Source organism: Odocoileus virginianus, chromosome 29 (genome assembly GCF_023699985.2).
Source record: "Odocoileus virginianus isolate 20LAN1187 ecotype Illinois chromosome 29, Ovbor_1.2, whole genome shotgun sequence".
NCBI classification, from domain to species: Eukaryota; Metazoa; Chordata; class Mammalia; order Artiodactyla; family Cervidae; genus Odocoileus; species Odocoileus virginianus.
The window spans coordinates 31,720,711-31,733,972 of NC_069702.1; the positions used below are offsets into that span (position 1 = coordinate 31,720,711).

The 13,262-nt window shown below is 39.6% G+C and overlaps 1 protein-coding gene across 1 annotated transcript in view; it reads left to right on the plus strand.

Annotated features, from left to right (window-relative positions):
- Positions 1 to 12,025: 12,025 nt before the first annotated feature.
- Positions 12,026 to 13,262, plus strand: part of UBA6 (ubiquitin like modifier activating enzyme 6) — a 90,975-nt gene continuing 89,738 nt past the window's right edge. The window contains exon 1 of the mRNA XM_020913953.2: positions 12,026 to 12,165. Coding sequence (XP_020769612.2) covers positions 12,095 to 12,165 — 71 coding nt within the window. The 5' untranslated portion in view covers positions 12,026 to 12,094. The remainder of the gene's footprint in view (positions 12,166 to 13,262) is intronic.

The following is a 13,262-nucleotide window of genomic DNA, read 5'->3' on the forward strand; positions in this document are numbered from 1 at the left end:
CTCTCTGAGTGTTCCAGACAGTGAAGAGTAAATAGGGAACTGATTACTGGCTAGATTGCTCTCTCCTCCTTTTTTTCCCCCTCTTCTCCTCCTGGCCACCTCTATCTGCCTCCTCCCTCTTCTCTTCTCAGTGTAACTCTGTGACCCTCTCTGGGTGTCCCTTGCTGTGGACAATCTTTTCACCATTAACCTAGATGTTTTATCATCAGTGCTGTATGGATGGAGAAGTCCTGAGGCTACTGTAAGAAGAAGACTGAAAGCCAGAGGCAAGAAGCTTAAATCCAAAACTTGAGAACACCAGAAAACTCCTGACTCCAGGGAACATTAATTGACAAGAGCTCATCCAAAAGCCTCCATACCTACACTGAAACCAAGCTCCACCCAAGAGCCAACAAGTTTCAGAGCAAGACATACCAAGCTAATTCTGCAACAATGCAGGAACATAACTCTGAGCATTAAAATACAGGTGGCCAAACGTCACACCAAACCCATGGACACCTCAAAACTCACTACTGGACACTTCATTGCACTCCAGAGAGAGGAGACCCAGCTCTACCCAGCAGAATACCGACACAAGCTTCCCTAAACAGGAAACCTTGACAAGTCACTCGTCCAACCCCACCCACAGAGAGCAGGCTCCACAATAAAGAGGAGCCACAAACTTCTAGCATGCAGAAAGGCCACCCCTAACACAGCAATCAAAACAAGATGAAAAGGCAGAGAAATATTCAGCAGGTAAAGGAACATGATAAATGCCCACCAAACCAAACAAAAGAGGAGGAGATAGAGTCTACCTGAAAAAGAATTCAGAATAATGATAGTAAAGATGATCTAAAATCTTGAAAACAAAATGGAGTTACAGATAAATAGTCTGGAGACAAGGATTGAGAAGATGCAAGAAATGTTTAACAAGGACTTAGAAGAAATAAAAAAGAGTCAATGAGTAATGAATAATGTAATAATTGAGATCAAAAACACTCTGGAGGGAACCAACAGTAGAATAATGGAGGCAGAAGATAGGATGAGTGAGATGGAAGATAGAATGGTGGAAATAAAATGAAGCAGAGAGGAAAAAAGAAAAAAGAATTAAAAGAAATGAAGACAACATCAGAGACCTCTGGAACAATGTCAAATGCCCCAATATTCAAATCACAGGAGTTGCAGAAGACCAAAAGAAAGGCCATGAGAAAATACTTGAAGAGATAATAGTTGAAAACTTCCCTAAAACGGGGAAGGAAATAGCCATCCAAGTCCAAGAAACCCAAGGTGAAATACCCAAGACACATATTAATCAAATTAACAAAGATCAAACACAAAGAACAAATACTAAAAGCAGCAAGGGAAAAACAACAAATAACACACAAGGGGATTCCCATAAGGATAACAGCTGATCTTTCAACAGAAACTCTTCAGACCAGAAGGGAATGACAGGACATACTTAAAGTGATGAAAGAGAAAAACCTACAACCCAGATTACTGTACCCAGCATGAATCTCATTCAAATATGAAGGAGAAATCAAAAGCTTTACATACAAGCAAAAGCTCAGAAAATTCAGCACCATCAAACCAGCTCTTCAACAAATACTAAAGGATCTTCTCTAGACAGGAAACACAGAAAGTCTGTATAAACATGAACCCAAAACAACAAAGTAAATGGCAAAGGGACCATACCTATCAATAATTACCTTAAAAGTAAATTGGTTGAATGCCCCAACCAAAACACAAAGACTGGCTGAATGGATACAAAAACAAGACCCCTATATAGGCTGTCTACAAGAGACCCACCTCAAAACAAGGGACACATACAGACAGTAAGTGAAGGGCTGGAAAAAGACATTTCACACAAATGGAGACCAAATAAAGCAGGAGTAGCAATACTCATTTCAGATAAAATAGACTTTGAAATAAAGGCCATGAAAAGAGACAAAGAAGGACACTACATAATGATCAAAGGATCAATCTAAGTAGAAGATTTAACAACTATAAATATATATGCACCCAACGTAGGCACACCACAATATGTAAAGCAAATGCTAACAAGTATGAAAGGGGAAATTAACAGTAACACAGTAATAGAGGGAGACTTTAATACCCCACTCACACCTATGGTAAGATCAACTAAACAGAAAATTAGCAAGGAAACACAAACTTTAAATGATACAATGGACTAGTTAGACCTAATTGATATCTACAGGACATTTCACCCCAAAACAATCAATTTCACCTTTTTCTCAAGTGCACACAGAACCTTCTCCAGAACAGGTCACATCTTGGGCCATAAATCTAGCCTTGGTAAATTCAAAAAAACTGAAATCATTCCAAGCCTCTTTTCTGATCACTCTGTGGTAAGATTAGATGTCAACTACAGGGGAAAAAACTATTAAAAATACAAACATATGGAGGCTAAACAACAAGCTTCTGAATAACAACCAAATCACAGAAGAAATCAATAATGAAATCAAAGTATGCATAAAATGAATGAAAATGAAAACACAACAACCCAAAACCTATGGGATTCAGTAAAAGCAGTGGTAAGGGGAAGGTTCATAGCAATATAAGCTTACCTTCAAGAAACAAGAGAAAAATCAAATAAATAACCTAACTCTACACCTAAAGCAACTAGAAAAAGAAGAAATGAAGCACCCCAGGGTTAGTAGATGGAAAGAAATCATAAAAATTAGAGCAGAAATAAATGAAAAGAAACAAAGGAGACCATAGCAACAACCAACAAAGCTAAAAGCTGGTTCTTTGAGAAGATAAATAAAGTAGACAAACCATTAGCCAGATTCATCAAGGATAAAAGGGAGAAAAATCAACAAAATTAGAAATGAAAATGGAAAGATCACAACAGACAACACAGAAATACAAAGGATCATAAGAGACTACCATCAGCAACTATACACCAATAAAATGGACAACTTGGAAGAAATGGACAAATTCTTAGAAAAGTATAACTAACTGAACCAGGAAGAAATAGAAGATCTTAACAGACCCATCACAAGCACGGAAATCGAAACTGTAATCAGAAACGTTCCAGCAAACAAAAACCCAGGACCAGATGCCTCCACAGCTGAATTCTACCAAAAATTTAGAGAAGCGCTAACACCTATCATACTCAAACTCTTCCAGAAAACTGTAGAGGAAGGTAAACTTCCAAACTCATTCTATGAGGTCACCATCACCCTAATACCAAAACCAGATTAAGATGCCACAAAAAAAGAAAACTACAGGCCAATATCACTGATGAACATAGATGCAAAAATCCTTACCAAAATTCTAACAAACAGAATCCAACAACATATTAAAAAGATCATACATCACGACGAAGTGGGCTTTATCTCAGGGATGCAAGGATTCTTTAACAATTGCAAATCAATGTGATACACCACATTAACCATTGAAAGATAACCATACGATTATCTCAGTAGATGCAGAAAAAGCCTTTAACAAAATTCAAAATCCATTTATCATAAAAACCCTCCAGAAATCAGGCATAGAAGGAACATACCTCAAAATAATAAAAGCCATATATGACAAACCCCTAGCAAACATTACCCTCAGTGGTGAAAAATTGAAAGCATTTCCCGTAAAGTCAGGAACAAGATAAGGGTGCCCACTCTCATCACTACTACTCAACATAGTTTTGGAAGTTTTAGCCACAGCAATCAGAGAAGAAAAAGAAATAAAAGGAATCCAGATTGGAAAAGAAGTAAAACTCGCACTGTTTGCAGATGACATGATCCTCTGCATAGAAAACTCTAAAGATTCCACCAGAAAATTATGAGAGCTAATCAATGAATATAGTAAAGTTGCAGGATATAAAATTAACACACAGAAATCCCTAGACACTAACAATGAGAGAACAGAAAGAGAAATTAAGGAAACAATTTCATTCACCTTTGCAATGAAAAGAATAAAATACTTAGAAATAAATCTCCCTAAAGAAACAAAAGACCTATACATAGAAAACTATAAAACACTGATGAAAGAAATCAAAGATGACACAAATAGAGGGAGAAATATACCATGTTCATGGCTCAGAAGAATCAATACAGTGAAAATGAGTATACGACCCAAAGCAATCTATAGACTCAATTCAATCCCTATCAAGCTACCAACGGTATTTTTCAGAGAACTAGAACAAATAATTTCACAATTTGTATGGAAATACAAAAAAAAAAAAAAAAACCTTGAATAGCCAAAGCAATCTTGAGAAAGAAGAATGGAATTGGAGGAATCAACCTGCCTGACTTCAGAATAACAAAGCCACAGTCATCAAGACAGTATGTATGGTAGTTGCACAAAGACAGGAATATACATCAATGGAACAAAATAGAAAGCCTAGAGACAAATCCACACACCTATGGACACCTTATCTTTGACAAAGGAGGCAACAATATACAATAGAGAAAAGACAATCTCTTTTAATAATTGGTGCTGGGAAAACTGGTGAACCACTTGTGAAAGAATGAAACTAGAACACTTTCTAACACCATACACAAAAATAAACTCAAAATGGATTAAAGATCTAAATGTAAGGCCAGAAACTATAAAACTCCTAGAGGAAAACATAGGCAAAACACTCTCTGACATAAATCACAGCAGGATTCTCTATGACACACCTCCCAGAGTAATGGAAATAAAAGCAAAAATAAACAAATGGGACCTAATTAAACTTAAAAGCTTTTGCACAATGAAGAAAACTATAAGCAAGGTAAGAAGACAGCCTTCAGAATGGGAGAAAATAATAGCAAATGAAACAACTTACAAATAATTAATCTCAAAAATGTACAAGCAGCTACTGCAGCTCTATTCCAGAAAAATAAATGACCCAATCAAAAAATGGGCCAAAGAAATAAACAGACATTTCTCCAAAGAAGACATACAGATGACTAACAAACACATGAAAAGGTGCACAACATCACTCATTATCAGAGAAATGCAAATCAAAACCACAATGAGGTACCATCTCACGCCAGTCTGAATGGCTGCTATCAAAAAGTCTATAAACAATAAATGCTGGAGAGGGTGTGGAGAAAAGGGAACCCTCTTATACTGTTGGTGGGAATGCAAACTAGTACAGCCAGTATGGAGAACAGTGTGGAGATTTCTTGAAAAACTGGAAATAGAACTGCCATATGACCCATTAATCCCACTGCTGGGCATACACACTGAAGAAACCAGAATTGAAGACACGTGTATCCCAATGTTCATCACAGCACTGTTTACAATAGCCAGGACATGGAAGCAACCTAGATGTCCATCAGCAGATGAATGGATAAGAAAGCTGTGGTACATATACATAATGGAATATTACTCAGCTATTAAAACCAATGCATTTGAATCAGTTCTAATGAGGTGGATGAAACTGGAGCCTATTATACAGAGTGAAGTAAGCCAGAAAGAAAAACACCAATATAGTATACTAACCCATATATATGGAATTTAGAAAGATGGTAACAATGACCCTATATGTGAGACAGCAAAAGAGACACATGTAAAGAACAGACTTTTGGACTCTGTGGGAGAAGGTGAGGGTGGGATGATTTGAGAGAAGCATTGAAACATGTAATATTATCATATGTGAAACAGATCCCCAGTCCAGGTTCGATGCATGAGACAGGGTGCTCAGGACTCATGCACTGGGATGACCCTGAGGGATGGGATGGGGAGGGAGGTGGGAGGGGGGGTTCAGGATGGGGAACACATGTACACCCATGGCTGATTCATGTCAGTGTATGGCAAAAACCACTACAATATTTGTAAAGTAATTAGCCTCCAATTAAATAAAAACAAAAAAACAAACAAAATAAACACCAAAAAACAAAACAAAACATGAGAAAAAAATCCAAACCCAAATCCAAATATCTAAACTCCAGTTGCTGGAATCTTCATCTGAAGCATAGAAGGTAGCTTCTACCTAATTATTGACTTTCTCTCATAACTAGTCCATTGAGTAAGAAATTCACATGAGCTTTTAAAATTCTAACAATCATTTCAGATTAAGAGAATAATTGCCAGGTAAATTGATAATTTTAAAATGTGGCAACCTGAAGTGAATTTCCTAGGAAACTAATAAAACTTTACTTCAAATCTCCTCATTCAGCCCCCTCATGAGCCCTGGAAAAGAAGTCTTCCTGTGGTTATATGCTTTTATAGAATCACAAAAATAAGATATTATAATCATATTGGTTAAGATCACCTCTTTTCACTTTTACTTCTCCTCTGTCACATTCCTTTATCAGATGACGTGGCGTTGGAATGACCATGGATAGCTTTGGGATCCAGCCAAGGGGAACCTGCTGTTCAGTTGCTAAGTCTTGTCCCACTCTTACGCCAGGCTCCTCTGTCCTCCACTATCAAGGGGTGCTTGGTGGTAGGCAAATCTATTTCTTGCCTATCCCCTTCATCCAGAATTGCCCAACATTTGGAACTAAATATGAAATCTCACCAGTAGAGGGGTTAGGATTCATAGGAGTAATTTGTCATTGTTATTGTTGCTACTTAATATTATTTTAATTGGTAATAAAGAATCTTTAGAGTATGTTTATCCTAAAATTGTCAAATTTCACTAATTATTAAAGATAGATATCTCTCTTGCTGTCTTATTGGAGATGATAACCTAGATTCAGTATGTATTTCCACACCTTTGCTTCCTATCTCTATCATTAAAGCATTAAATCATCTAGCATTAAAACATCCTTAACTGCACTGGCGAGGGTTATTGTACAGATTAGAAAGAGCTGCTGGGAGCTCTACTTGCTGGAATATAAAATCCAGCCTCCCATACAAAGGCCAGAGAAAAGAGGACTGTGAGAGATGACTCCTTCAATACCTTCTTCAGTTAGATTAGTGTTGTTAAGTATGTCCCCACGTGAATGTTTCTAGACCTACAATGGGTTGTAAGTCATGAAGGTCTCTCTAGAATGCCACCATGGGCAAAGAAGATGCTGCAAATACTTATGCCTCTAGGCACTACACCACTGAAAAGAAAATCAATGAGCTAGTGTTAAGACAGGGTTCAGAAGCTAGCTTACCAAAGTGTAGGCTCAGGCTTTCTTGGACTTCCACTGACTGTTTGTAAAGCCAGTTTCTATTTCACATTTCTGCTGATAGTTGATTATAGGAACAGAGTTCATTTACCCAGCTCAGTTTTTCTTAGCTGTTGCTAAAGTCATCAACTTCATCTACTATATAACTTTATGACTGTGCTTTTATGTGAGGTAATGGAACTATTTACATTTGTGTTGAAACCCTGATTACAAGCAATCAATATGCAATAAGCTTTAACCATATTTCAACAGGATTCTATTCTCCATCAACACTTCCCTCAGATTTTATTATGCCATGCATATCTATATGACAGACTTCCAACCAACTTCTTCTGTTTCCATACCTACTTCCTCTGTCCACATATATTCCAGTTATCTTTGCTTTTAAAAAAAAGCCCAATCACAAACATTTTCTGTACGAGTCTTTGTTAGGAGTTAACCAACCCTGTGATCCTTATAATGGTAAACATAAGGCATGTCTAAGGAAAGGTAGGATCCAGAGTACAAAATGGCATCAGACCCAAGAGCAATGGAACTACAAATAAACCAAGCAATAGAAAGAAAAACAAAAGACTAATGCAGAGATAAGTACAGCCCAGAACTCAATAAGGAAAGCTGTACTGAAAAGAGGTTCAGAGGCACCCACAGAATGAGTTAGAGGAAGCGACTGAGAGCGATGCAAGGCACTTTCAAAGCAAAGGCCTAGGTCTAGCAGAACAGACGGAGAAGGCAGCAACCAGCTACTCTTGCCTGGAAAAATCCTGTGGATGGAGGAGCCTGGTAGGCTGCAGTCCATGGGGTCTCGAAGAGACTGAGCGACTTCACTTTCACTTTTCACTTTCATGCATTGGAGAGGGAAATGGCAACCCACTCCAGTGTTCTTGCCTGGAGAATCCCAGGGACGGGGGAGCCTGGTGGGCTGCCGTCTATGGAGCTGCACAGAGCTGGACACGAAGAGACTTAGTGACTTACCGGCAGCAGTGGAAGCACAACAGAGATCACCGAGGAACTTTTTAGAAATGCAAATGCTCAGCCCCCCAACCAAGCATAGTGAAGCAGAAATGCTACTGTGGGGTCCAACAATTTGCTTTAACCTGCTGGCCAGGAGATCCTGCCATGTGCTGAAGGTTGACGCCCCCAGGCTACAGGTTTTGTTGTTGCTCAGTCACTAAGTCTGTCAGACTCTTTACAGCCTCATGGACTGCATCATGCCAGCCTCCTCTGTCCTTCACTATCTCCCGATCTTTGTTCAAATTAATGTTCACTGAGTTGGTGATGCTGTCTAACCACCTCATCCTCTGCCATACTTTTCCCCTCCTGCCCTCAATCTTTTCCAGCATTAGAGCCTTTTCCAATGAGTGTGCCACAGTATTGGAGCTTCAGTTTCAGCATCAGTCCTTCCAATGAATACTCAGGGTTGATTTCCTTTAGGATTGACTGGTTTGATCTCATTGCAGTCCAAGGGACTCTCAAGAGTCTTCCCCAGAATCTCAGTTTGAAGGCATCAGTTCTTCGCTGCTCACTCTTCTGAGCAACAGCACACATCTGTACAAAAGCTACTGGAAAAAACCATAGCTTTGGCTATACAGACCAGCTAGAGGTGCTGGTTGTCAAACTAAAGACTAGAAAACAAGCCATCCATGCAAAGAGAGATGATCTGAATATTGTTTCAGTCAAGACAAAGAGGTGAAATTCAGTAGTTTGTGTCTATGGTGAACAGTGACTGTGGCTGAATTTGGATCTCTGCAACAGGGCGCTGAACAGCCTCCTTCATAAAGAGGTTGAAGTGCCTCTATCACAAATTAAGGCATAGTCTAATGCATTTACATCATATTGCCTAGAAAGCCACAAAAATACTAAGTCCCACTTAGGGATTTTCAGATTTGTCATCTGTTTTCCACCAATATTAGAAGAAGGTTAAACTTTGGAGTATGATTTATTATATTTTACCTCTAGTCACTGAAAAAGTTGGTTTAAAACTCAACATCAGAAAATTAAGATTATGGCATCCGGTCTCATCACTTCATGGCAAGTAGATGGGGAATAAATGGAAACAGTGACAGACTTTATTTTGGGGGGCTCCAAAATCACTGCAGATGGTGACTGCAGCCATGAAAAGACTTAAAAGATGCTTGCTCCTTGGAAGAAAAGTTATGATCAACCTAGACAGCATATTAAAAAGCAGAGACATTACTTTGCCATCAAAGGTCTGTCTAGTCAAAGCTATGGTTTTTCCAGTGGTCATATATGGATATAGGAAGTGGAATATAAAGAAAGTTGAGTGCCGAAGAATTGATGCATTTGAACTGTGGCATTGGAGAAGACTCTTGAGAGTCCCTTGGACTGCAAAGAGATCCAATTAGATGATCCTTAAGGAAATCAGTCCTGAATATCCATTGGAAGGACTGATGCTGAAGCTGAAACGCCAATACTTTGGTCACCTGATGGGAAGAGCTGACTCACTGGAAAAGACCCTGATGATGGAAAAGATTAAAGGCAGGAGGAGAAGGGGACAACAAAGGATGAGATGGTTGAAGGGCATCACTGACTCAATGGACATGAGTTTGAGTAAGCTCCTGGAGTTGGTGGACAGGGAAGCCTAGTGTGCTGCAGTCCACAGGGTTGCAGAGTCAGACATGACTGAGCAACTGAACTGATCTCTAGTCATTGATGCATAAGTCAGTAAATGAAATAATAAAGTATCTTGGAAATTTTTATTTCAATTGTTAATCTACAATGATTTGTCTTTGTACTGTTGTATGGGCAATTTTTAAAAAAATATTTCCGGAAAATGTGATATGCATATATCTCAATCCATAGACCACTTAAGAGGATAATTATTCACATTTTGGAAAGGTTTATTTCCTTCACAAAAGAATTCCCTCGAGTTCTTTCAAATGACCAGCATGAAGACAGTTCAAATGTTACTGCAGCAGCTTTGGACAGTGAAGTCTGCTTCCAAACTCAGGAGGTAGGCTGCTTTCCAACCATGTTCATGAAGGCCTGACCTCAGGACTCAGTACTTCCTAGTCTTTATGACAGTAATGGAACAGCTGTTCCAATTTGGGGCATCTGGGTATAACATATTAGAGAAATACACAACAAAGGATGAAACTAGTCATGGCTCTGTATCTACAATGATGTGAATTTATCCAAAACATTTAAGCTCTTCATCTTTTTGAGTCATCCGCTGTAAAGCAATGGTATTGTATATTTAGGTGACTGCTCAGTATTGTTTTCAAGCTAATAGTCAATAATTTAGGAGTATGAAGTGGAAAATACATGTAAATAGTCTCTATAATTATAAAACACAATATAGATGTTATTATCTTTATAATTTATGATATAAAATATTTTAGAAATCCAATTTGCACATAAAATTTCAAGAAGATATTCATTAAAATGCACATTTACATGATGATCAAGACAGGGCAATTCTAAATGTATTGTATCCTGGATTGGATGCATACCCAAAAAAGGACATTAGTGAAAAACTGGTGAAATCCAAATAAAGTATGTAGCTAGTTAATAGTATTTGTACCAATATTAATTTCTCAGTCTTAACAAATGGACCACAGTTATGTAAGATGTTATCATTAGAAGAAACTGAGTGAAGCATATTCAGAAATTGTTTTACCTTTGCAAATTTTCTGTAAATCTAAAAATATCCCAAATAAAGATTTTAAAACAAAATTATTGTTCTATGCCCTGAGGATGTAACTATTCAAACATACATACATACACAATACATATAAACACATGTGCAACACAGGTACAACAGAAGCAAAGGAAATTATAGAAATGAAGCCACCATACTTTTCAGCACTACACTAAAGAAAGAAAGGAGGAGTGTTCTAGTGTTAGAAAAGTTTTCCTGAAATCTGAGAAGAAAGAAACATGAGCCTGAACTAAGAAAAGTAAACATCTGCTTTGCCATTCATCAGGCATAAAGACAGATAAAGCCAGCTGTAAAGTTAACAGAAAATACTATTTCTCCCAAGAACATGCTGTAAAGCATCACCAAAAGAATCCACTTCCAGTAACTGCTACTTTTTTTACACACAAAGAACTCTTTTCTCTAAAATCATAGATTGTAAAAAAAAAAATTGCTCTTTGAAATTTTTCATTAAAATGGAAATATCCCATTGTTGGCTAGATGACCTAAGTTATGTGAAACAGCCTCTACTTCCAGAACTTCAGAAAAGAAGTTTGTGGACATATTCCCCGTCTACTTTTACTATGTAGCTTCCAAAAAAAATATTAGTTGAGAGGTTCTTAGACGTATATTTTGGTACTTAATTTGGCAAGTCACTTACATCGATTGTAAATTTGTCCCTCACTCACAAACTATAGGCAACCTGGATGACATATGTCATTCATCGTTCAAGAAAATCACATGATTCTACCAAATTTGTGATAGTGCTTGACATGTAATATATGTCCAAATTAGATGTTACACGTATAACGTCTTAAAATGGAATTCCTGACTGGAAGTCCGGACCTACTTATTACTAGCCTTTCGGATTTTTTTATTTTTAATAAAATGAAGCGTTTCTTCTTGTCATAAAACTCTTGAGGATTTTGCTATGCAATCCCATTACTTCGCTGGCCACTGGATTCCTGTGTTTGGCTTGCGAAGAGTTTTGGTTCAGCTTAAGTCCGCCAGAACCAAGTCGCTACAGTGCCACTTCAGGCTTCCCTGATGGGTCAGACGGTAAAGACTCTGACAGACACAGACACAGACACACACACTCCCCGTTTCCCACCCCCCACAACACACACACATACATGCACACACACGCACGCAAAAACACCCGCCGCCCCCAACCCGGCGCGCTTCAACTACCTGCGGCAAAGCCCTCCCCCGGACCACACCCAAACCGGAAGCCAGGACGCCCCTGGGGTTGACGGGAAGGCGCCGCCTGGCTGCTCGCTTCTAAGGCCTGCCCCCTCGTGTGACGTTATTGCCCGCCCCTTGACCTCGCGCTCCCGCCCTCTTCCCTGCCTCCCAGTAGCCAGCTGCGGCTGCGTCTCTGGAGGCGATGGCGGGATCCCAACCGCTTGCCGCGCGTCCGGGGGAAGAGGCGTCTTGCTCCTCCTGGAGGACCAGCCGGTGAGAGAACAAGTGTGGGCGCGAAGTGGGGCGTGGCGGGCAGGACCAGGGGTCCGACTTTCTGCGTCTCCTACTCGGGCGGGCAGGGAGCGCGCGAGAGGCCGCGGGGCAGGGCAGAGCCGGCCTTGGGCGGCGAGGGGAGCGCGCGGGGTAGGTGTGGCGGCGTGGGCTTCGGCCTCAGCGACTCCGTGCTTTGTTGAGGCGGAAATCCTCCACTTGTCGCCCGTTTCATCGCTTTCTCAGTTCTGGTTGGGGTCTGCCATCCTTCTTCCTTCCAGTCACGGGACGTAGGAGGGAGGGAGGGGCTGTCGGTGCGAGCTTCCCTGCCCCCGTGCCGGACACCTTCCCTCCTTTCGATAAAGTGAAAGCTGAGCTCCATGGTCTACGATCCTCCGCTGAGATTCTCCTTTGAAAACTATTACCAGAGGGAACTCGGTAGTAATGAATCACTGGTAGTCAGAACACCCTGAGGCCTGTTGATTGCCCTTTAAAACAAGAGAGAGAAAAAAGAAAGAAAGAAAAAGAAACGCAGGGGAAAAAACCACGAGTTACCCATTCTTATTTCGCAGTTGGTGTTGAGGCTCACGTCTTTTCCATTCCTGCAGAAATAGAGGGGAGACGTTCGTGTAGTTCCTGTTTGTCATTTCATAATTAATAAAGCGGATAGTTACATTCTGCCCACCACCAGAATACAATGTGCCGAAGATAGAAGTGGTGGATATTTGATTTTGAGCTAATATGAATGTTCACAAGTCTATAGCTTTTTCACCAGCCTTATACTGAAAGGGTGCTTTGATACCATGGTATTGCCTGCCATTGCCACCACTGCCAGACTTAGGTGGGGGATATTATGTAATACAAATAAAACCTACTCTTATTTAAAGCATTTTCGTTTGCCATTTAAGACCTTATCAGAAGAGTGATATTTGAAAGATTCCAGTAAGGCAGAACTTCTGAAAAGTGGGTGTCAGTCATAATCATTAGGTGACAGAACTAGTTAGAATGTAGCTCTTCTCATTTTTACTTAAGAGCTTTACCATCTTAGACTGTTGCTCTCCATGTAAGGAAGACAGCTATAGAAAGTGTACTAACAGTAA